Genomic DNA, 25,230 nt, shown 5'->3' with positions numbered 1-25,230 from the left:
AACAAAGGACCTTAAAATATAAAGCAAAACTGTGCCCTCTTAGTATTGGATTTGGTGAGAGGGCACTTGGAAAGAGCAGGACTCTACAGCGGGGACAACGAAAGAGGAGGTAAGGGGCCGCTCTGTCCATTATTGTTTGTTTCACAGAGCAGGAAAGTATAAATAAAATTTAAAAAATAGCCTTCAGAATCACTTTAATATTTATTTACTTAAAGCAACCCCATCTTTTATATTTTTTACCCCAAAAAAAAGGGCACTATGAGTGCACTAAAATAGAAGCTACGTATTCTCCAGGGTCTCTGTTTTAAAAAATATTTATTTTATATTATATAAATATTTATATATATTTTTTATTTATTTATTTTTTTAGGAAAAAAAACCCCCAAAAAAAACAAAATAAAAATAGATCTGGCGGTGAAAGGGCTAAAAGTCAATTAATGCTCGTTAAGCGCTTCCGGACTGCCCTACGTACATTTACTGCAGCAGGGCGGCCCTTCAGCACGAAATCACGTACCTGTACATGACTTTGATTTCTGGGTCTGGGTCGCGCGAGCCACCGGTGGCCCGCTCCGGCTTGTGATTGGACACAGCGGGAGCCAATCAGCACATTCGGCGGACCCGATGATCGCGGGCAACCGGCAATCGTTATCAAAAGAGGCAGAACGGTGATCTGCCTATGTTGACAAGGCAGATCGCCATTCTGCCAGTGAGGAAGATGGAGATCTTGTGTTTCTGCTATGCAGGAACATGGATCTCTGTCTTCCCACAGTCAAAGCACCCCCCCCAGTTAGGAAGCACTCCCAGGGAACACATTTAACCCTTTGATCACTCCTGATTGAACCCCTCCCTTCCCTACTAGTGTCATTAGTGCAGTGACAGTGCATATTTGTCCCCAAAAATTGTCACTTAGTGTCAGATTTGTCCACCGCTAAGTCACAGTGCCGCAAAAAAAATAAAAAATAAAAAACGCTGATCGCCATTTCTAGTAAAAAAAAAATAAAGCAAAATTCCATAAAACTATCCCATAGTTTGTAGACGCTATAACTTTTGCACAAACCAATCAATATATGCTTATTGGGATTTTGTTTTACTAAAATCATGTAGCAGAATACATATTGGCCTAAACTGATAAAAAAAATTTGATTTTTTACATTTTATTGGATATGTTTTATAGCAGAAAGTAAAAAAAAAATTAATTTTTTTAGAATTGTCGGTCTTTTTTTGTTTATAGCGCAAAAAATAAAAAACTGCAGGATGTGATCAAATACCACCAAAGGAAAGTTCTATTTATTGGGAAAATACATTATAGGGACATACATTTTTTATTTGGTTACAGCGTCACATGACCGCACAATTGTCAGTTAAAATAACAGTGCCTTATCGCAAAAAATGCCCTGGTCAGGAAGGGGGTGAACCTTCTGGAGCGGAAGAGTATAAAATTGTGTAAGTACTTGGATTTCCATAGCTTGGCTCACTCTACGCTTCATTGTGCAGCTCCCATTTGAGGCTAAAACTATAAATATATCCCCCCCCCCCCGCTAAATTATAGGACTCCCCACTTACCGTTAGCCGGCTCTGTGATGAAGTGGTAGCCGGGGCAGCCGTGCCAGCCGTGCCATTGGTATCGTTTGCTGCAAAGAAATCAAAGATGTTAATAGAACGCCGACAACCCAAACTTAAACTATAAATCAGACTACGTGAGAAGTGTGGAAACCCCCACAGCAGCCAACAAGGTCTCACCCTCCAGTACTTCTTCTAAAGAAACACAAACAATTCTGTCGCTAGAGACAAACTGGCGAAGGCAGGATCGCTAAAAAGGCTGCTGTGTGTCCCTATGGAAATCGCTGTCTTTGCAGATACACACAGCTAGATGGCGCCCTGTCTCTGACCCAATTGCTGCCGATTCTCTTGACTGGTGAGATGAGAAGGACCTCTCGCTGATTCAGCTACACAAGGAGAGATTCCATAGGGACAATTTCATCAGACTGTCAGCGGCAGGATCGATCGTGGTAGAATCATCAGCCTTAAGTGCAGTCAGAACAATAACAATAAGTTGCTGTTGATTGTGTCTATTGGGTAGTACAAGCTAATCACTTAAAGCCCAACTCCAGGACTTGTTCTTGGGTTTAGAAACTTTAAATTATAACTAAAGTAAAAAAAATAAACGGATTACATTTATGCTTCATATTTACATTTCCAAATGTTTCACCCTGCTTCTTTACAATTCTGTGCAGATCTAGTCCCTTAAACACCTTAGAATTGTTCCAGAGATCTCCATCTACATTTATGTCTGTGTCTACAATTCATTCTGTTCTCTTATCTCCCTTTGTAGCCACCCATTTTTTTTTTTTTTTTTTTTTTTTATGTCTAAACCTTTCTTGTTTAATAAATGTATATTTTTGCATTAACAGAAGAGTTTATATTTTTGCATTAAAAACTGTGCAAGTCTATACTGTCCCGTTGAAAGTCCTAGTTGCCTCGAAATTTTTCTAGTTTTCCATTTAAAAAAAAAAAAAGGACAAAAAAGGTACTTTACTTTTTTTATTCCAGTAGCACTCAATTATTACCCATTTAGATGCACTGAGAACACAACTGTGATGACAAGTAATGAGCCAGTGTGAAAAAACACATCCTAGGCATCCCTTTACATGAGCATGTTCCTCCCTGCTGGCCACTGGATGGTGCTGACTTTGGCTGTGCTGAGTAATTGCTTGATTACTGACAGGTATGACAGAACGTAATCAACCAACTGCATAGCTAAAGTTTACGCCAGCCATTCCTAACCTTTTAACTCCTAAGGAACCCTTGAAATTATTTTCAAGTCATGGTTCATTGGACGACATTGGGAAGAATGCCCCCCTTGGGTTTCTTACATTGTGTATTAGAATCCGCAAGTCAGATAGAGCCCACCTCATTTTCTGGCTGAAGGGCTTTCAGCATCATGCAGATCTTTCCTCCTCAGCCTTACTGTCCATGGCCCACCCTTTCACTCGTTGGATTTCAGTTCTTTTAATCTGGGAGGCTCAGCATCACATAAGGGCATTACCAGAGCTTCCTGCTTACAAGAATCTATATGAAGCACCCTGCAGGCCGCTCCCACGAGCTCTGATCTGTCTACACCAGTGATGGCGAACCTTGGCACCCCAGATGTTTTGGAACTACATTTTCCATGATGCTCATGCATTCTGCAGTATAGTTGAGCATCATGTGAACTGTAGTTCCAAAACATCTGGGGTGCCAAGGTTTGCCATCACTCAATCAACTCCAGTCTTCAAATACCCCCCCCCCCCCCCCAAACAGGTCATGTTTTCAGGATTTCCCTCAGATGAAATGGCTGTGGTAATTACTAAGGCAGTGAAACTGATCAAATCACCTGTGCAAAATAATGGTGAGCCTGAAAACATGACCTGTTGGGTGTACTTGAGGACTGGAGAAATATTGGCCTACACTTCACAAAGAAGCACGGAGACCTGGTGATTATGTCAGTGGGTCTAAAATAAGTTATATAATGAAAACAGAAAGCTTCCATTTTATAATTCCATCGGCATATTGATGAAGAGGAAAAGAGGAACCTGGATAGGAAGATTAAACTTCAGCTTTAACTGGGCTGTCTTGCTAAATAAGACTAAAGCAACCATAAAGAATATATAAAAACCGAGGCAACTGAATTACAGATAAATCCCGAACGAGCAACGCAAAATGAAGACTTACTGAAAACACATGATGCCATTGAAACGGGGGCTTTCACGTGCCGCCCGACTCTAAGATGCCAGTCCCCATCTCTTTACAAATCATGGATGACCTTGACAAGGACTGCCAAGTCTTTATACTTCCTTGGGGAATAACAGCAATTCCTTCCAGTACACAATGTTTTTAAATATCATTAACCTTTTCAGACGCCATACCTGGAGGGCATATGTAGCAATCTTGGTACAGGTAAAGTCATGTACCATGCAAGTCATGGGGCATGGAGAAAAAGAAAAAAAAATCTGCTCTGCAGGAGGTATAGTTTCTGGCAGTACTTTAAGTGACACTAGTCTATGGTTTTAGTTACACTCCTTGCCACCTCATTAGATGCACCCATTAAGTCCACATAAAGGTGAACACATGATCAGCAACGTTAGCTAGTATTAGGGGTCCAATATCCTTCCACCAGTCTAAACAGGTGACACATGACATGATTGATAGCTATAAGTCGTTATTTGCATTCAACTGGACATGCTCTGTAAGGCCCCTTGTACACGGGGACATCTAGCTGCTGTGGTCCCTTCCGGAGTTTTAGTCCTCCCAGGAGGGACAAGTGCAGTGTCCAGCCCTGCTGCCTGCAGCCTATCAAAGTGGCTGGATGGGGCTGAATGCTGTACTGAGTGACATTCGTGTTCAGGGACAAATCCTTGGAATGCAGAAGCCCTGCGTTCCAGGCATTCCTAGATGCCCCTGTGTGCAAGAGACCTTATGCTGAAGGAGTTTGGGAGACCAGCCTTTTTCAACCAGGGCACCCAGGCACCCCGAGGTGCCTTGAGGTTTCTGCAGGGATGCCTTGGCAAAATGCCTAAAAATTGCCCAAAAAAATGTATAAAAGCTGGCGTGTGGAAGAAAGCTGCCTTTTAGTTAGACTAAGCCACAGGTTTTCATTGTGCACCATTAGAACCTTCTAGCTTCCGGCATCCTAACGATTAATGGCGTCATCAGTTGATAAGGAGGATGACAGTCACCTGCATAGCATCCTTGTTTGACCCTCCCCTGCCCCTCTCCATCAGCCATGGGGTCACATTAGCTGAGTGATGGAGAAACATTGGAATACTAGTCAGTACCAGTTTGCAAAAGTGTATTTGTTTTGGAAGAATAAATCACCTCCAACATTGGGTGTCCTACTTGGACTTGTGGATGCTGCTGCATTATGCAAAACTATTAGAATAGTTTTTACATTTTAGAATGTGGTGCCTCGGGATTGTCCATCATTTTTAAAGGGTGCCTTGACGGAAAAAAGGTTGAGAAATACTGTGGTAGAATATCCTAGTAATTTCTTCAAGTCAGTGGTCCCCAAACTTTCTATACAAAAAAGGGCCAGTTTACAGTCCTTCAGACTTTAGGGGGCCAGATTGTGGTCAGAGAAAGTAGGAAATGTTCTTGCATCAGTAGGAGTAGACAATGCCTACAGGCTTGGTGGTGGGGAAGAATTACGTCCCATCGTCCATGCCAATGGGAAGAATTATTCCCAACTGTTGGTGCCAATGGGAAGAATTACGTCCCACCGTCCGTGCCAATGGGAAGAATTACGTCCCACCGTCCGTGCCAATGGGAAGAATTACATCCCAACTGTTGGCGCCAGTGGGAATAACAGTGCCCCATATCATTGGGAGGGAGAGTGCTGCAGGCTGTAATTTGAAGACCACTGTTTTAAGCCACTAGAAAAGAGTGCCCTGGATAAGCGAAAGAATGTCTTCAACATATTTTCTCCAAAATGTGTTTTTAGGCATTCAGGAGTGATCGCCCCCTCTATGGTTAATGGACAGATGAATCTAAGCATAGAATTGATGGATTGGCAAACAGCAGGGGGGGGGGGGGTGTTTGTTTGCCACTGCCCCCCCCCAAACATAAAACCACCAGCCTCCACTGGCATTCAGGCTACGGGTATACACAGGCCTGTAAATATCAGTGAAAAACGAAAAAAAAAATCTGCATTACTGGTCTGTATTGTGTGTGAATCAATCCACAACCAACCCCCCCCAAATAGTTGATTTTTTTTTTTTTCAACATTTGGCAATTGCACGTAATTGTACACAATATATTGACCATATTCCATGTTTCAGCCAGAATCTGTTGTTCATACATCCATACCAGGTGCAAGGAACCTTAGGCTGAGAACAATCTGATTTGTTTAGTCTTTTTGATGGAAGTCGATGACTGGTGTTAAACACCACTGAACAGACAAGCATTGAGAAAAGAGAACCTTAAAATTTGGAGAGACAAGAATTGTGACTCAGTAACAGGCTTGCTACTAGAGCAGCCATTCTCAACCTTTTCAATACAGAGGAACTTATGCTTGTGGTCATTGGGAAGAATTAAACTCTTATGCCGCGTACACACGATCGGAATTCCGGCCAGAAAAAGACTGATGAGAGCTTTTCATCGGAAAATGTGACCGTGTTTATGCTCCATCGGAATTTAGCTGTCCGAATTTCCGCCAAAAATTGATAGCATGTTCGCAACTTTCCCAACGGAAAAACTTTCTATCGGTAATTCCGACATGCCAAAAATCACGCATGCTCAGATTCAACTACGAGACAGAAGCTATTGGCTACTGGCTATTGAACTTCCTTTTTCTAGTCCCGTTGTACGTCACCGCGTTATAAACGATCGGAATTTGATGTGACCGTGTGTAGGCAAGACAGCTTGAGCCGAATTCCATCGGAATTCCGTCGGGAAAACCATCAGAGCTTTTTCCGACGAGAATTCCGATCGTGTGTACGCGGCATTACAGATAACTAAAAAGATCAATGGGAACTTATCTGAGAGGTAGAAATTGCTCAAGGAACCTCTAGCAACCTCTGGAGGAACCCTGGATGAGAAACCATGGTCTAGAGCAGTGATGGCAAACCTTGGCACCCCAGATGTTTTGGAACTACATTTCCCATGATGCACAGCTACACTGCAGAGTGCATGAGCATCATGGGAAATGTAGTTCCAAAACATCTGGGGTGCCAAGGTTCGCCATCACTGGTCTAGAGGCCTGTTGATTAATAGTATAACTCCAAATAAAAATGTATTTTATAGATTAGGGATAGGTTAAATCTGCTGCCATTTTATGGTCATTTGCTGCAAAAAAAGAAGTTGGGATCAGGGTTGCCAACCGCCAGTAAATTTACTGTCAGTTTGTAAAAATCTGATTTTTTTTTTTACAACTTCCAGTAAATAGCAGGGGCTGAAGATTTCATGCTGTGTTGACTTTTTAAGTATAACTCAAGCAAATTACTTTGTTATGGGTATTGTCAGTGTTTCCATGTCATGTTTATACAGTTTAAATATTCACTGTGTTAGTTTTCAATATGAGTTCTTTAATTTCTCAGGTTGCCAGTAAAAAAAAGGTGCTCCGCCAGTAAATTTTCCATGTTTTGTCATTAAAAAAAAATGCTGTGAGAGGTTGGCAACCCCGGTGGGGATCTTTAATTGAAATTAAATTTACCTACTTTAAAAGAAAAGTTTGGGAATAAAAAAAAAAAAAAAAAAAAAAACTCGCCTAGGTGGATGCAGCAACAGTCCCGCGCTGCCTCTGCAGTGAGAATTGAGTGATCAAACACCGCAAGTCGCTCAGTTCTCCCCCTCCGTTCTGTGCAGAGAGCCGTGAATGTCAGTCAACATCTCTTTGCTCGGTCACTCCAGCCCTCACTGGAGCGCTGGGCTGTTGAGGGGGCCAGAGTGACTGGCTCAGGCTCTCAGGGGGTCACTGAGAGGCTGAGCCAGGTGCCGGTCCAGGCTTCTGGGCAGATACCTACCATATGGTCAGGATCTTTCCTGAGCCTGGACTGGTTGAGTGACCGGCTTTGGTCAAGTGTCAGCTGAAAAACGGGTCACAAAAGTGCAGAAAGAACTGCATTCCTGTGATCTATAGAAGTATGGCCAAAAAAAAAAAACTTTGGTTATATTTCTCCTTAAAAAAAAATATAATAAAAAATTAAAAAATAAAAGTACTAAACTACTATTCGGAATTATGGTATTAGCCCAGTTCTAGTAGCACTTTCATAAACTTGTTTTAGAGTGTTTAAATACAAATGGATAAAACCAACATGTAGCCAGGGGCTGTGCATTTTGTGAATGACCTTAAGGCGACAGAGTCAGGAGATACAACGGCAACACTGGATTCGAGACCTGCAGCCCTTACATGCAAGTGGGCCAGAAACAAGATGATCTGCCTGACGTAGAGGTCAGTACAATGGGGATAGTTTTTTTAGGTAAGTGAATATGCAACTTATTGAACGCTGGCAAGTTTTCTGTGCATGAGATTATTGCTTCACAAGAGTGCCAGGCTAAAATGTAGCAGGATAAGGCAAGACCTGCATAGAACCTCAGCTGCCTACATATCTGGATCTACTAACCATTCTGACAACGCACTTTTCCTGCAGGTGACCTAAGCTAATGCATTTGTTTTTCCATCATATGCTCAGATTGTATTGCCAAGATTTGTGGCGGGTTTGAAGTTTACAATATCGAGCCTTTCATCTTTGGTGACATGCTTGCCAAGAGTCTTACTCATCTGGAGGGATGCTGGGGGGAGAATACAATGTTTGTATTACATCAGTGGTCGTTGTGTAGTAACCATGTTCACAACATTCACTGCGAGCTGCTGGGTCCTCCAATTCTCCAAGGCAGAGCTGGTCAGGTAAGTGATCTGATGCAACATGACCAAGCACAGGAAGCTCCAGGAGAAGAGTCGCCCATGCCCTGCACTGGCCAGGTTAGCAGCTCTGTCGTTTACCCCATCCGAGGGGTGTTGCTTCCCACTCTACCTCCAGGCCCGACCTGTAAAAATCTAGTGCCAGGCTGACCATGCCTACGTACTAAACTCCTACAGACCTATATGGGAAATAGCACCTGCTGTATGGGTAGTGTACTGGAACTTGCTACCTGTCTCTTCACTTTCTGGCTGGTAAAATCGTGGTCACTCCAGCAATAAGGGCTCATAAAATATGCTGCATTCAGATCCTTTTTGATGGATATGAACGTGGCAGAATTTGAAGCTGTTGGCCCATTCACACAACTGCGTCCACAGTCACATTTTGAACATATTTTACGCAGTACACGTAGATGTTGGTGTGATATGTGCATATCGCAAACATGTCGCTGGTGTGGCTGACTAGTGCATTCAGAGCCATAGGGAGACGTAAACAAAGAACGAGAGGGCATCAGCATAGGCAAAAGCCATTAGGTACCTATGCCATGGCCAGAGAGATATGTAAACAAAGAATGAGAGGGCAGCACAGGCAAAAGACCAAAGTCACGATGTGCCGTTGCCTAGTAAATTCAGGTCCAGGGGGAGAGGTAAACAAAGAATGAGAGGGCAGCAGCACAGGCAAAAGGGCGAAGCCATTACGTACCAATTCTCCTGCCTAGTGGATTTGTGGCAAGGAGATGTAAACAAAGAATAATAGGGCAGCGGCCACACAGGCCCTGATTCACATTGGAGCGATTTGACATGTCAAATCTCATGCCAAATCGGTGGCAATGGCACCATCCGAATCGATGCGGCGCCACACTGATTCCCAAAAGTAGTTTCTGTACAACTTTTGGCAATTTTAGGGTGAGATTTCCAATGACATCCGTGCAGCAATCCGCACAGATGTCTTTGAAATCGCCCCCTGAAGTCGGGACTGACATGCAGGAATGAAATTGATTTAATTCCCGTTGTCAGTGTGAACCAGGGCTAAATACAAACGCACGCCACACTTTTAGATGTTTGTAAAAAAAAAAAAAAAAATTGAAGACCATTTATAATTTTTCCTCCCACTTCACAATTATGTGCCACTTTGTGTTGGTCAATCACATAAAATCCCAATAAAATCCAATTAAGTTTTTTGTTGTAACATGACAAAATGTGGAAAATTTCAAGGGGTGTTAATACTTTTTCAAGGCACTGTATAGATCTATATCTTGTATCAGAGTATAATGCGTGCTGCTTCCACGTTTTTTTTTTTTTTTCCCCCCCTTTTTGGGGTTTATTGAAAAAGCATGGATTTTTTTTCACAGATTTGTTGTATACTACAAGGGGCACTCAAAAGGAGAGGGGCCAGGAGCAGCAAAGAGGGACCCGAGAAGAGGAGGATTGGGGCTGCTCTGTCCTAAGCCAACTCCACAGAGGAAGAAAGTATAACATTTTTTTTTTTTTAAATAACAAACACAAGCCTTTACAATGACTTTAAAGAGGAAGTAAACCCTGATGAGTTTACTTCCTCTTTCATTCCCTGCAAAGGTAAAGCATAATGGACTACTATGCATCGCATACTAGTCCATTATGTGTCACTTACCTGACACAGGAGCCAGCGAAGTCACCGCTGTCCCCTGTAGTCCGGCGCGTCCATCTTCTCGGTGGGTCTCGCCACTCCACATCTGTCATTTGGCGAAGCCGCGATGACGTCTCTCCCGCGCATGCGCACGGGAGCCGCCACGCGTGGCATATTCGCCGTTGACGGTGCCGCGCTCAGTGCGCCTGCGCGCCGCTGACAGCGGTGGCTGTCTTCAGGTAAATATCTCCTAAACCGTGTAGGTTTAGGAGATATTTCTTGGACCTACAGGTAAGCCTTAATTTAGGCTTACCTGTAGGTCAAAGTGTGTTGTAAGGGTTTACAACCACTTTAATTCTATAGCTTCATTACTGACTATGTAAAATAGAGCAGCTTCACTTTTTTAACAAAATAAAACATTTTGCTCAAATATTCAGATTCCTTGTTCCAAAGTCCAGATAAGTCATGTTGAACGCAATGCCACAAAACAACCTCATTAATATTACACTGAGGACATGGTAAGAATAAACCATACACTGCAGTGTTAAACATTAGATGTTCAGCGTGAAGGTTGCCTATCATTGTTCACTCCGGTTAGGCTATTGATTTTTTTTTTTTTTTTTTTTTACGATTTTGAAAAGCAGATTTTTGACACCTCATCCCCTTTCACGGCCAGAGAGGTTTTTGAATTTCTACTTTAAATTACACCTTTTTTTTTTTTTTTTTAGGCCTTATTTTAGGCCTGAAAAGGAGCTAAAAGACCCAATCATTATACAATTACTGAAAGCAGACATCCTGGGGAATAAAATGGTGGTAATTCTAAATTTTATATATGGTTTCCTTGGCATTGCTGGTCGTCTAGAGGGTGTGGCAACTTATGGACCCATTTTAGGCAACATAGATAAGAAGCATCGCCCTAAGAGCAGAGATGTATGTGCATATAAGTTTCTATGTAATTAAGTTGATGTAACATTTTTCAATATATATGATATCTAGCTATAAATCAGCTGAGATATATATAGATATAGATAGAGCGAGAGAGCGAGAGAGATTATATAATATATATGATTTTGTTTTTTCTGTTACTTATGTTAGAAGGCTTGTACTTTCAAACTGAACACCTTCCCCTGAAGAAGCCCGTCACATGGGTGAAACGTGTTGGAAAATCCACCTTACAGTGCTGTCCTCTCAATTTTGTGATATACTGTACACTGTTTACCTTATTTACAATGCCAGTGCCTGGACCCGAAGCTGATTGGAGAATCATGTAAATGTCCTTACAGTGCCTTGAAAAAGTATTCATACCTCTGTAAATTTTCCACATTTTGTCATGTTACAATCTCAATAAAATACAATTACATTTTTGGTTGTATGTGATAGACCAACACAAAGTGGCACATAATTGTTACAAATAAATATCTGAAAAGTGTGGCATACATTTGTGTTCAAGCCCCCTTTACTCTGATATCCCTAACTAAAATCTAGTGGAACCAATTGCCTTCAGAAATCACCTAATTAGTAAATAGAGCCCATCTGTGTGTATATAAATCCTGTATAATAAATAATAATTTAATCTTAGTATAAATACAGCTGTTCTGGGAAGCCCTCAGGGTTTTGTTAGAGAATCTTAGCGAACAAACAGCATCATGAAGGCCAAGGAACACACCAGACAGGTCAGGGATAAAGTTGTGGAGAAGTTTAAAGCAGGGTTAGGTTGTAAAAAAATATCTCAAGCTTTGAACATCTCACGGAGCACTGTTCAATCCATCATCCGAAAATGGAAAGAGTATGGCACAACTGCAAACCTACCAAGACATGGCCGTCCACCTAAACTGACAGACCGGCCAAGAAAAGCATTAATCAGAGAAGCAGCCAATAGGCCCATGGTAACTCTGGAGGAGCTGCAGAGATCCACAGCTCAGGTGGGAGAATCTGTCCACAGGACAACCATTAGTCGTGCACTCCACAAATCTGCCCTTTATGGAAGAGTGGCAATAAGAAAGTCATTGCTGAAAGAGAAGCCATGTGAGGGACAAACATGTGGAAGAAGGTGCTCTGATCAGATGAGACCAAAATGTAACTTTCTGGCCTAAAAGAAAAATGTTATGTGTGGCGGAAAACTAACATCTCCCTGAACACACCATCCCCACCGTGAAACATGGTGGTGGCAGCATCATGTTTTAGGGATGCTTTTCTTCAGCAGGGACAGGGAAGCTGGTCAGAGTTGATGGGAAGATGGATGGAACCAAATACAGGGCAAGCTTAGAAGAAAACCTGTAATGCCGCGTACACACAACCGGACTTTGAGGGACTAGGTCCAATGGTCTTTCCGACGGACTTTCGGCAGAGTTCTGACGGACTTTCCGAATGAACGGACTTGGCCACACACAATCACACCAAAGTCTGACGGATTGGTACGAGATGACGTACCACCGGACTAGAATAAGGAAGTTCATAGCCAGTAGCCAATAGCTGCCCTAGCATCATTGTCCGGCGGACTCGTTCAGTCGGACCTTTGCTGTCAAAAAGTCCGGTCGTGTGTACGCGGCATTAGAGTCTGCAAAAGACTTGACACTAGGGCGGAGGTTCACCGTCCAACAGGACAACGATCCTAAACATACAGCCAGAGCTACAATGGAATGGTTTAGATGAGGGATCTCCAAAAGTTTTACTTCGAGGGCCACATTCTATATTTTACACTTATTCGCAGCCTGGAAAAATCATTTATAAATAAATCCACAGTAAAAGAGTAGAATACAATTGGACTTACTGCTGACAGCAGGACTGGATGGTTCTCCTCTATCCTTTGCTGGCACCTAAACACTGGAGCATCATGCAGCGGGGCTTAAATCCCCTTTGTGCATGAGGATTTACATATCCGTGTCCCCATCATTTCCCCCATACATCCGTGTCCCCATCATTTCCCCCATACAGCCGTGTCCCCATCATTTCCCCATCATTTCCCCCCATACATCCGTGTCCCCATCATTTCCCCCCATACATCCGTGCCCCCATCATTTCCCCCCATACATCCGTGCCCCCATCATTTCCCCCCATACATCCGTGCCCCCATCATTTCCCCCCATACATCCGTGCCCCCATCATTTCCCCCCATACATCCGTGCCCCCATCATTTCCCCCCATACATCCGTGTCCCCATCATTTCCCCCCATACATCCGTGTCCCCATCATTTCCCCCCATACATCCGTGTCCCCATCATTTCCCCCCATACATCCGTGTCCCCATCATTTCCCCCCATACATCCGTGTCCCCATCATTTCCCCCCATACATCCGTGTCCCCATCATTTCCCCCCATACATCCGTGTCCCCATCATTTCCCCCCATACATCCGTGTCCCCATCATTTCCCCCCATACATCCGTGTCCCCATCATTTCCCCCCATACATCCGTGTCCCCATCATTTCCCCCCATACATCCGTGTCCCCATCATTTCCCCCCATACATCCGTGTCCCCATCATTTCCCCCCATACATCCATGTCCCCGTCACTCATCAGGGTATCCCCACAAATTGGTGTCCCCTTTAGAGCCCCCCTAACATTTTTGTGTCCTCATCATTCATCAGTCTCCCTGCACATTTGTGTCCCCATCAGAGCCATCACACCCTCCCCTGCATTTTTTTTCCCCTTGGGAACCCCCGCCCCAACATGTTTGTGTCCCTATTACCCCCCCCCCCCCACGTTTGTGTCCCCATCAGAGCTATCAGCCACACACACGTTTGTGTCCCAATCAGCCCCCTCCCCCAGATGTTTGTGTCCCCATTAGAACCATTAGCTCCCCCCCCACATTTTTATGGCCCCATCCAGAGCCATTCAACCCACCCCCCACACATGTGTAACCATCTCACATCAGCCCCCCCTCCTTGCATGTGAACTTTACCAGCACATCTCAGACATTACACTGGCTGTGCGGACCTGCTGCACCTCCCAACTCCCGTCCCGCTGGTATTACACACCGATTACTGGTTAACAGCCAGGCAGGAGGTGGGAGCCAGCAACAGATCTGCACTAAAGCACCTCATTGGCTGCTAGGATGCCCGCGGTCCCAGCAGCCATCACAGGGAGATGCTGGGAGGGATTGCGGGATCTGCTCTGCATATTGCCAGGGGGTGAATATGCAGCGCATGTTCCACAACTGACAGGAGGACTAAGGACTCCAGCTGTGGGCCTGGAGAAATGGCCTGGCAGGCCGGATGTGGCCTGCGGGTTGTACTTTGGAGACCCCTGGTTTAGATATGTTCATATTCATGTGTTCGAATGCCCCAGTCAAAGTCCAGACCTAAATCCAATTAAGAATCTGTGGATGACTTGAAAATTTCTGTTCACAGACGCTCTCCATCCAATCTGACAGAGCTTGAGCTATTTTGCAAAGAAGAATGGGCAAAAATGTCTCTCTAGCTGTGCAAAGCTGGTAGAGACATCCCCAAAAAGACTCCTGTAAAAAATGACTCAGGGGGGCTGAATACAAAATGTACCCCCCACACTTTTCACATATTTAGTGATAAAAAAAAAAAAAATTTGAACACGATTTATCATTTTCCTTTCACTTCACAATTATGTTCCACTTTGTGTTGGTCTATCACATAAAATCCCAATAAAATACTAAGTTTTTTGGCTGTAACATGACAAAATGTGGAAAATTGCAAGGGGTATGAATACTTTTTCAAGGCACAGCTACAATATCTGTAGCTGCTGATTTAATTTTTGGGGGTGGGGGGGGGGGCAGATTCCCCTTGAAGCTCCACTAAAGCTAATGGAGAGCAGTGACAACAGAAAGCAGAAGTGACATTATACAACACACATCTCTTCCATGTTCCTTAAAGTTAGAGGAGATCAGCAAATGGATGTTCGCTGGTCTCCCTCTCTTCCATCCAGCAACACCACCATGCGTGTCCTGGGCCCACCGCTGAGAGGAAAAAATAAATAAAAATTAAAGAATTTGTTATTTCCAGACACTTAAAATTATCATCATACAAATTTTTGGAGCCCCCCCCCCCCCCCCACATACATATAGCAATCTACAAACATAAATGAACACGTTGGGTGTGCCTACACATTACAACATCATGTGCTACGTGTTACATATTGCTGCACACACAGGAGTAAGAGCAATAATTCTAGGCCATGTTTCATGGTTATTTCTAAACGGATGACCTGTAGGGGCATGAAAAGCATTACCTATGGATTATATAGGGTACGGAAGTTTGTCACAGTTTCACAGGCGCACACAATTTGAAGGCTCGCCATGTTGGGTATCTATCTACTCTGCACAACCTCATCTTTTTAAGTATAACTAAAGGCAATCAATTTTTCTTTATTTTTATTTTTTTCATTTTAGTTTTGGACATATTGGAGAGGGATTAGAACACCCGTCGGGTTGTTATTGCTGTCTGTTGCCCAGTTAGGGAGATTCGCCCTCTATTTGTCCTGTTTACCAATATTATTAAAAGCGATCGCAATATAAAATCCCAAATTTTGAGTTGTCCCCAGAAAACTGACCGAGGGGAAACCTTCCAATGGATACAGTAATTCTGGTGACCTGGGGGACTGCAAGGAATTTCCTCTTACTTCCTGTCTTGGCTATAAGGACAGGAAGTGAAGGGAAATCTCCCCAATGAGACACAGATGGCAAAAAAATAAAAAATAAAAGGACAGGGGTTATAACCCTCCCTTACTCTATCCAAAATTAAAAAAGTTTTTCCACTACTTTTACTTAAAATTTTAACAAAAAACTAAGTAGTATGTTGTGTCCTGAAATTATCTTTAGTGTATTTTTTTTCTGCAAATTCTGCATTTCATACACTGTTGCGCTAACATCGCATGACTTTGACAATTGACAATTTTTCATGACAAAAATTTGAACTACTCCTAGGTTTATTCTCCAGGGTGTCTGCTTTCAGAAAAGATATAATGCTTTGGGGGGTTTTAAATAATCTTCAGTCCTAAAGTAAACTTTTTAGGCCTGGTTCACACCTATGCATCTTCAGTTTTGCAGAAAACACACTACAATCCATTTAACATGGTTTCCTATGGATGTAGTTCACATCTGTGCATTTTATGGAAAGGAACAGGGTTTTTGGTTCCATAGACTTCAATGGTTTAAAGATGTGTATTAAAAAACGCAAAATGCACCTGGCAGAAGCCTTAGCCCTTGTACACACGGTCGGAGATTTCGACAACCAAATTCTTTGGATTTTGTCTGACGGATTTTGTCCAAAACTGTTGCATACACACGGTCGGACAAAGTTGTCGGAAAATCCGACGTGATGACGTTATTTCGTTATGACGGAACTATGTTCACGCTAGTAGCCAATAGCTTTGGTGTAGGAATTTGATCTGAGCATGCGTGGCACTTTGTCCAATTGGAATTCTCTACACATGATCGGAGTATGTCCGATCGCAGCATTTTGTCGGAAAATTTTACCAACAAGTTGGAAAACTTGGTCCATCGGATACTCCGATGGAAACAGTCCGATGTAGACCACACACAGTCGGAATATCCGACAAAACGTTCCGATCGGACACATTCTGTTGGAATCTCGGACCGTGTGTACAAGGGCTTAAATATGTGCAAAAAAAAAAAAAAAAATGGCAAAACCGACTCTGGCAGTGAAAGGGTTAAACTACATGTAAAGCTTAACCGAATGGCACTTTGTTTGCTAAAATGCTGACAAAAAAGAAGGTTGCGTCTCATTTCGCAAAGTCTAGGTGACAGTTTCTCTGTGTATTATGTGACCTTTGTGCCAGGAATCCAGCAGACAGAATTACCACTGAAGAGGGAATTTCACTGCAGATGTACAATGAAAGAGGATCTTTAGTCTCTCTCCTCCCTCCAATAAAAGTTTGCAGCTATAAATCCTTCAGCTGCAGACTTTAATTAAAAAAGACACCAGTCCTAGGATCCAGCGCTGTCCCCAGCACTGTTTTTTTTTTTTTTTTTTTTTTTTTTTGACGATCTTCGGCCACAGCACGATTACCAAGGGCCCATTCGCACTAGAAGTCGCACATCTACTGCGCGCTTTTCGTTGCACATGCATTTGATATGCATTTTTCAATCTGCATTTGTCCTGTGAGGTCCCTTCCTTTCTTTCCCTGGGCTTCTATGTGCACTGTGATGCGTTGCAGTGCATTTGCATATGTTTGCGTACATTCTTGCGTGTTTTTCCTTGTGAAAAAAAAAAATGCAGCACGCTCCATTTGTCATTTTTTTTTCAACAAAAACTTAAAAGTGGGTGCAAAGGAAGTAGACTGCAATTTTTTGACTGCCTTGCACTGCAATAATGTGAACTATGCCCATAGGATTACCTTGATTTTTGGATGACCTATGCAATTGGAGTGCAGTGCAAAAATGCAGCCAACTACATCAGGTGCAAAATGGACCTAAGGGAAGCCAGCTGTGACGCCTTCCGGCCTCACAGCTGGTTTACCATTACACATTCGTGAGCCACTCTGCACTTTGTGAATGGTGGCAAATGGGGGGGGGGGGATTATTTTCCACTGGAGAAGGTATTTGTAAAATCAGGTACCAACTCCCCCCCAAAAAATTAGTAAAATGTGTCCAAAAGCTGTAGAGAAGAGGGGGAGGGGAAAAGTGGAACTTTCCCTTTTGGGTGAAGTTCTGCCTTAAAGCAGAGGTATGCCCACCCTCCCCTCCTCCGAACAATGAAAATTCAGCAGCTACAAATACCATAGTTGCTGACTTTTAATTTAAGGACACTTACCTGTCCAGAGAGCCCGCGATGTTGGCCCTCCAGCCTATTTTTGGATCAGCTGTCGGGTGTAGCTGCCGCCATTCCTGTCAAGTGAACCTGGCAGTGAAGCCTTTTGGCTGCACAGCCGGCTTACTACTGTGCATGCGCAAATGCACGCTGCGCTTTCTAATTGGCAAGGCGTCAGAGGAAGGAGAAGTGGGGCTGAACTTCTCAGAGGCTGCGACGTCTCCGCAAGTAGGGAAGGGGACCTGTCAAAAACAGGTCCCTGTCCCCCCTTCCCCCTAAAAAGGTGCCAAATGTGTCACCGGAGGAGACGAAAAAGCAGAAGTTCCACTTTTGGATGGAACTCCGCTTTAAGTAGTAGTCAGGGGTAGGTTTTATTTTTGCAGCGTTACTGCACACCAGCTGAACTGATAATAATCGTTTCTCACTGATCCTGTTTAGCATTGCTTGGTTCTGGGACAGAATTCATAAATGTTCCTCTGTGTATCATAAACAATTGCCCTTTTTAATATAAATACTTGTTTTAATTTTTATTTATTTTTTTATCCATCTCTTCTCCTCCAGCCTACTCGTAAAACCAAAAAATTGGCAGGAGTTGGGTTTTTACTGAATTGGTTTATTGCCGACTCCGCTCAGGAATAACAGGTTTTCCTAGTCAAGTAGAGTAAAAACAGACATCTACGAGAGCTTTAGGAAAGGTTCCTTCCACTGGACCCGCAGGATGACGCTTACACTCACATCCCCAAAATGTGGGCCTTCTAAAAATCTCCAAATATCCATGGTCTGTGTTGGACAACGGCAACCTTCCAGGATAGGACCAATGGTTTCTAAAATCTGCTTCTTTAAATCGTGGAAAACGCTTTCGTTTTAGGGAATTTAGGTACTGCATTGTAAAAAGGACTTTTGTATTTTCACTTATTTAAGACTAGGTTGACACTTGAGCCTAGCGGAAAAACGCTAAATCGATCACTTTCCCGCAATGCACAAAAAATGCGCCGCCCTTTTGCAGAAGTGCAGCGGTGCCATTACTTCTTAAAACCACCCCCAAGCATCTGGTACTATACAATCATGCACTTTTTTCGCACGTAGTGCAGCCCACTGATTTTCCAGAGAAGTGTGCGCACGCGCCATTGTACCTGCAGAGGTGTGAAAGAAGCCTAAAAAATAAAGAATTGCTTTGGAAACTATTAGGCATAACTATTTTCACCCAGTTTTTTTCTTAAAGTTATACTAAAGTCAAAAAGGCGCTTTACCTCCGATTGTTCCTTTATTGAATTGTATTGTAATTGTACTGTCTGCTCTCATGCTGTAAAGCGATGTGCAAACTGTTGGTGCTATATATACTGTATTTATCGGCGTATAACACACACATTCATTTTAAGAGGGAAGTTTCAGGGAAAAAAAATTAAGTTTTAAAGAAGGAACTTTAAAGCAAAATAGGCCAAATGGGAGGAGGATGTCGTCTATGCTGAACACAGACCTGAGCTCAGTTTGTGGGCTAGATACATAGACGACATCCTCCTCGGGTTGATCACAAACTGAGCCTTATTATTGAAAAGTGTCTTTATACCCAAGGGGGTCTTGGTAATCTGGTATTGCACACTGAATTGGTGGTGATCATCTGTTTGGACACCTTTCGTAGAGATTGTCACGGAGCGCGTATCATTTTGGATTGAAGTTTTTTCAGCTTGTTTGTTTATTATTGTGCATGTATAATATAGTGCGTCACTTATTCACTGGAGGTAATTGTTAGTCATTTTGAAATCTAGCACACTATTATTTTTGTTATTGTATACATATTTTATGTGGTGTCAGAACACATTTGAATAGTTGCAGCTGTTTTTCATTTAATTAATCATTTACATATTTCATATTAGCACTTAAAGCGGTGTTCCATCCGCAAATTTTTATTTATTTTTTAAAGTCAACAGCTACAAAAACACTGTAGCTGCTGAATTTTAAGAAGCACACTTGCCTGCCCAGGCAGTCTGATGTCGCCCCCTCCCCCCCCCCCCAAGCCCGACCATCACATGGGGTGAAGGCGCCACAACTCTAATTAAAGCGGTTGTATAGTCTTTCACTTTTACTTACAGGTAAGCCTATAATAAGGCTTACCTGTAGGTAAAAAAAATATCTCCTAAACCTACATGGTTTAGGAGATATTCCCCTCGCAATGCGCCGCTGATTGTAGCGGCGCATGCACACAGGGGTTTCTTGGCTGGAAGCCCAGCAGACGCCGGACCCTGCCGGAAAGAAATCTCCTGCGCACATGCGCATGAGTGACGATATCGCGCTCAGGCCACTCACAGCGCTGGAGCCGCGATATCCGGAAGACACGCCGAGGGAACATGTCAGCTCCCTCGGCGTGTATCGAGTGAGATGTCAGGGCCTCATTCTAAGGTAAGTATTTCATAATGAGCTAGTATGCAGTGCATACAAGCTTATTATGCCTTTTTCCTTGCAGGTATGAAAAAAATAATTTTTTTTCAGTGGGTTTACTACCGCTTTAAGGGAAAATGGCAGTGGAGCCTTGCAGCTTCAGTGCCCATTTCCTACTGCGCATGCGCGAGTCGCGTGTCACTTTGTGCATGACCAGCTGTCTTCTGGGAAACACATGTCCAAGAAGATAAATCGGGGGGCTCGAAGAGGATATGACGTCCTGCGCCGCAGACCGGATGGTTTAGAAGTACAGGTTGTACTTCATAAAAAGGTAAGTTAGAATTTTTTTTTTTAACTAGCCCAAAAACAAGGGGTGGAGAGGTGGTCTTTCATTTAAAACCACCTGTCAAAAGTGGGTGGAACTCCACTTTAAGTTACCACATTTTATATATACAATGTAATCCTGACATATAATCACATACATAGGTTGGACTTGATGGACTTGTGTCTTTTTCAACCTCGCCTACTCTGTAACTATGTACTATGGTAAGAGGGAGTTCAAAGCAAAATTGTTTCATAAAGGCATGGGTGGCTTTACCACAGCAGGGCACCTCATATTTTACTAATGTATCGCACAAATAGAAAGGAGGGAGAAAGAACCCAATAATTTAGTAGTTACTTGATTTTTTTAAAACTGCTTATATACACTCACATAAATGAAGAAACAGCTTAGCAATGAAACATAGTACATGTGCTCCAACCTCCAAAAGAAAGAATGGCTTAACACTGAACATAGCAGATGCCGGTCATCTGAGCAAGCGTGATGACATTGCTGCTTAACCCCGCCCTAACGTGTTTCATCCCAAAGTCACATTGCACTGCTGCAACCCTCAGAGAATGTTCTTTGGGATGAAATGAGTTAGGGTGTAGTCAAGCGGTGACGCTATCACGCTTGCTCAGATTACCGGCGTCTGCTATGTTCAATGCCAAGATGTTCCTTCTTTTGGAGGTTGGAGCACAGAGGCCGATGATGGTGTTATCCCATTGAACTTTACAAGTGGATGCATGTTTAAAGACCATTCTGGGACTTTTTACTATTGACTTATTTCACGTTATTCGCTTTGACTATAAAAGCATGACACTTTGTTTACTAATTTTTTCAGTATCATAGTATGTTAACATCTGATAGCGACGGTTTTAGTTTTATCCAAGCAAACTTAACTGGTGGGGGGCGGGTGGTGGCTGAAGCACCTCTAAGATGCTAGTAGTGATCCAATTCAAGAAGGCCTAGGTCAGGGATGGTGAACCTTGGCACCCCAGTTGTTTTGGAACTACATTTCTCATGATGCTCAACTACAATGTAGAGTGCATGATCATTATGGGAAATGTAGTTCCAAAATATCTGGGGTGCCAAGGTTCGCCATCACTGGACTAGGTAATCTACAGTAGCCTGACCCTGGATCTTTCTGGTGATTGCACTGCAATTGAGCAACAGGGCCTGGTCTAGGATCCTCACCAGCCTTGTACAATGAAGGTGGATTACCAGACTGATAAGATCATCATTCTGCTCTCTCCTCCTGTCAATATCTGTACAAGATTAGAATGGCCACGTGCTACCAGCTTTCCCTCTGGAAGTAGAGCTTGGAATTGACAGGTTCACTTTAAGAAGGTGATGCTCTAGTCTAGTCTAAAGGTTGACCCTCTCTACAAGTTCATTCTCTGTAACTAAATTAGAAAAAATAATGAAGCAACAAAGAGTTGCAGGTGGTGATAGTCATAGATTGCCAAGGTGTGTCGAAATGGAAACACACCACTTCCTGGATTGTGAATGTATGCAATCAACTTCCCAATAATTAACGTGTAATAAAAGGCTAAGTGTGTACACAACAACCAACAGCCCCCACCCTTTATATGACCTCCCAAATTACATGATCACACATGGCCCATTCCTCAGGTCAATAGCTACAAAGACCTGCTCAAACCAGCTGCTGGCAAAGACGGTGTTCCCGTAATGTATATATCTTGCCTTTCTAATTCAGTCTAGCACACTTTTCCTCCCATGTTAAAGGCCTAATGAAGGGTGTGTTATAACCTCCGAAATGCATCGTCTCTGTGATAAACTTGATCCTACGTTGAAAATATATGACCTCAATAAATGCTATCCAGCTGGGAAGATAGGGAGTGAGGTCATCAGAGTCTTGAAAAGCCAAAAGTGGTCTGTATACTGTGGTAGGTCTATATAGAGAGAGACGACTGGATGGGAGGTGTATCACACAATGGATGGTACATTATCATGAGCGGATTCGCCTTACCCTAGGCCAGGTCAAGTTTACGTTTAGAAAAACAGCCAAACGTGAACCAGATTTAACATTTTTACTTGATATACAGGGCATAGTTAGAAAATGGATAATGCAAAGAGGAATGGCAGGAGTATTGCAGAGTTTTATAGTGTACGTAAAGCCCAACAACGAACTTTTTCAGTCTGTAGAAACCTGAGCCGCACACCGATGACGTTTCCCAGATCCAGGTACCAGATTCTTTCGAAGCTCCTCAGTGTGGAGCTTTGTCGAAAAACCCTATGTGCAAAAAAAAGTGAACCATGAAATCACAGCACACAATTTTTTCAGAGGGTACAGAAATGTAGAATACTCAGAAGAGAAAAGGCCGCCAGGGTTCAAGACTCCTGACACAGGAAAGGTACACCATGTTCTATCTTAGGCTGAAACCAGGTAGACCCCACTCATTAGGGGCCAGTAGAAGTCATTCCACCAAGTATGAGGTGAGGTGCTCTCCTGAAGAGGGACCCCTCCAAAAAGGGGAGAAGCAAATGACCCAAAACACAGAAAAAAAAAACAAAAAAAAAACACATGTGCAGTGCAAGTGTATATGGAGCGGGTAAAATAAGTATTGAACATCACACTATTTTTCTAGGTAAATATATTTCTAAAAGTGCTATGGACATGAAATTTTCACCATGTCGGTAACAACCCATGCAAACCATACATACAAATAAATCAAAACAAATAAGTTCAGAAACTAAGTTATGTGTAATAAAATGGAATAACGCAGCAAAAAAAGTTTTGAACACGCTAACTGAAATGTGTTTAAAGTGGTTGTAAACCCTTACAAACCACTTTGACCTACAGGTAAGCCTAGATTAAGGTTTACCTGTAGGTCCAAGAATGATCTCCTAAACCTACATGGTTTAGGAGATATTTGCCAAAAGACAAGCACCGCTGTCTACAGCGCATGCGCCTTAGACAGTGGCGTGCAGGCGTACTGAGCGCGCTGCTGTTAACGGCGATATGCTGCGAGTGGCGGCTCCCGTGCGCATGCGCAGGAGTGACATCATCGCGGCTCAGTCAAATGACGGCGCCGGAGCAGCGAGACCCACCGAGAAGATGGAGGCTCCGTACACAAGGAAACGGCAGTGACTTCGCTGGCTCCTGTGTCAGGTAAGTGACACATAATGGACTACTATGTGATGCATAGTAGTCCATTATGCTTTACCTTTGCAGGGAATCAAAGAGGAAGTAAACTCATCAGGGTTTACTTCCTCTTTAATACTTTGTATAAAATTATTTGTTGGTAATGACAGCTTCAAGACTGCTTCTGTATGGAGACACTAGTTGCATGCATTGTTCTGGTGCGATTTTGGCCCATTCTTCCACACAGTCATCAAATCTTGAAGGTTCCATGGGCCTCTTCTATGAACTCTGATCTTTAGTTCTTTCCATTGATTTTCTATTGGATTCAAGTCAGGCGATTGGCTGGGCCATTCTAGCAGCTTTATTTTCTTTGAAACCAATTGAGTGTTTCCTTGGCTTTGTATTTGGGATCATTTTCTTGCTGCAATGTCCACCCTCGTTTCATCTTCATCATCCTGGTAGATGGCAACCGATCATCAAGAATGTATTGGCACATTTTTCCATTCATCCTTCCTTCAATGATATGAAGTTGCCAGTACCGCACACTGAAAGAAAGCGCCATACAATGATGTTCCCAGCTCCAAACTTCACTGTTGGTATGGGGGTGCTTTTGGGGTGCTGTGCAGTGCCATTTGGCCTCCAAACATGGTGTGTATTATGGCATCCAAAGAGTTTTATTTTGGTCTCATCTGACCAGACTATACTCTCCCCGTATTTCACAGGCTTGTCTAAATGTTGAGCAGCAAACTTTACACAAGCTTCAACATGCTTCTTAAGTAATGAAGCCTTGCGTGGTGAGCGTGCATACAGGCCATGGCGGATGAGTGCATCACTTATTGTTTTCTTTGAAACAATTTACCTGCTAATTCCAGGTCTTTCTGAAGTGCTCCTCAAGTCGTCCTTGGCTCTTGGACAACTCTTCTGATAATTCTTTTCACTCTTCTGTCAGAAATCTTACAAGAATGTGTTCAGTACTTGTTTTAGTGTGTGTGTGTGTGTGTGTGTGTGTGTGTACATATATACAGAAGGGAAAAAAATATAGAGAGAGAAACATTCATATAACATGTACAAACAATACAGACATACCAGTCAAAAAACACATTGCTCAAAGTACGGAAGACGCCACGCTGCAGTCTCCAGGATGTGGGCAGGTTTCCCTTCACTTATGGAAAAGGTGGTTTGCTCTGCACCTCATTACAAATTACATTTTCTTTCTTATCTGCCAATGTAAATACTACACATGACTGGATCCTTCACACAGCATAGACATGAGCGGGCTTTGGTTAATGCTGTGGTTTGCAGGGCTTCGCAGCACGACTAGGTCAAATGAAGTGGCAGAGTGCCATTCAATTCATTTTGTCAAAGGGTACTTCAAATAAAGGTAAAAAATAAAATAATAAGTAAAAGATTGCTTGTTTGCATTTTTATTTTTTTTCATATGGATATTTTATAGCCTGTGAATGCCTTTATAATTATCCAACAGCTGTTGCATTTGCAGGGTTCTAATGAGGAAAGTGGCAGAGTCTGCATCCCTTTAGATGTGCTTTCCCTTTGGGAGTATCTCACCAAAAATTACATTTTTGTTGCAGGGGATGCCCAAAATCTGACTTGCATCTTAGTGCAGCCTTCTGGTAAAAACAGTGAGCCTATCACACAAGCAGAAAATTACATTTATGATGGGGCATTCTGT

General features: G+C 42.9%; 1 protein-coding gene across 4 annotated transcripts in view; it reads right to left on the bottom strand.

Moving 5' to 3' along the window:
• The window catches only part of CRB3 (crumbs cell polarity complex component 3), a 57,391-nt gene that overhangs the window by 5,330 nt on the left and 26,831 nt on the right, over positions 1-25,230 (bottom strand). For all 4 annotated transcript variants that reach the window (XM_077470468.1, XM_077470469.1, XM_077470471.1 and 1 more), the window contains exon 3: positions 1,564-1,631. In XM_077470468.1, the coding sequence (XP_077326594.1) occupies positions 1,564-1,631 (68 nt within the window). The remainder of the gene's footprint in view (positions 1-1,563; positions 1,632-25,230) is intronic.

The sequence above is a fragment of the Lithobates pipiens genome, unplaced genomic scaffold (assembly GCF_037356315.1).
Source record: "Lithobates pipiens isolate NorthernLeopardFrog02 unplaced genomic scaffold, aLitPip1_a1.2 Scaffold_8, whole genome shotgun sequence".
In the NCBI taxonomy this organism is placed as follows: domain Eukaryota; kingdom Metazoa; phylum Chordata; class Amphibia; order Anura; family Ranidae; genus Lithobates; species Lithobates pipiens.
Note: the sequence above shows the minus strand (reverse complement) of the source record. Positions and strands in the feature narration are given on the sequence as shown.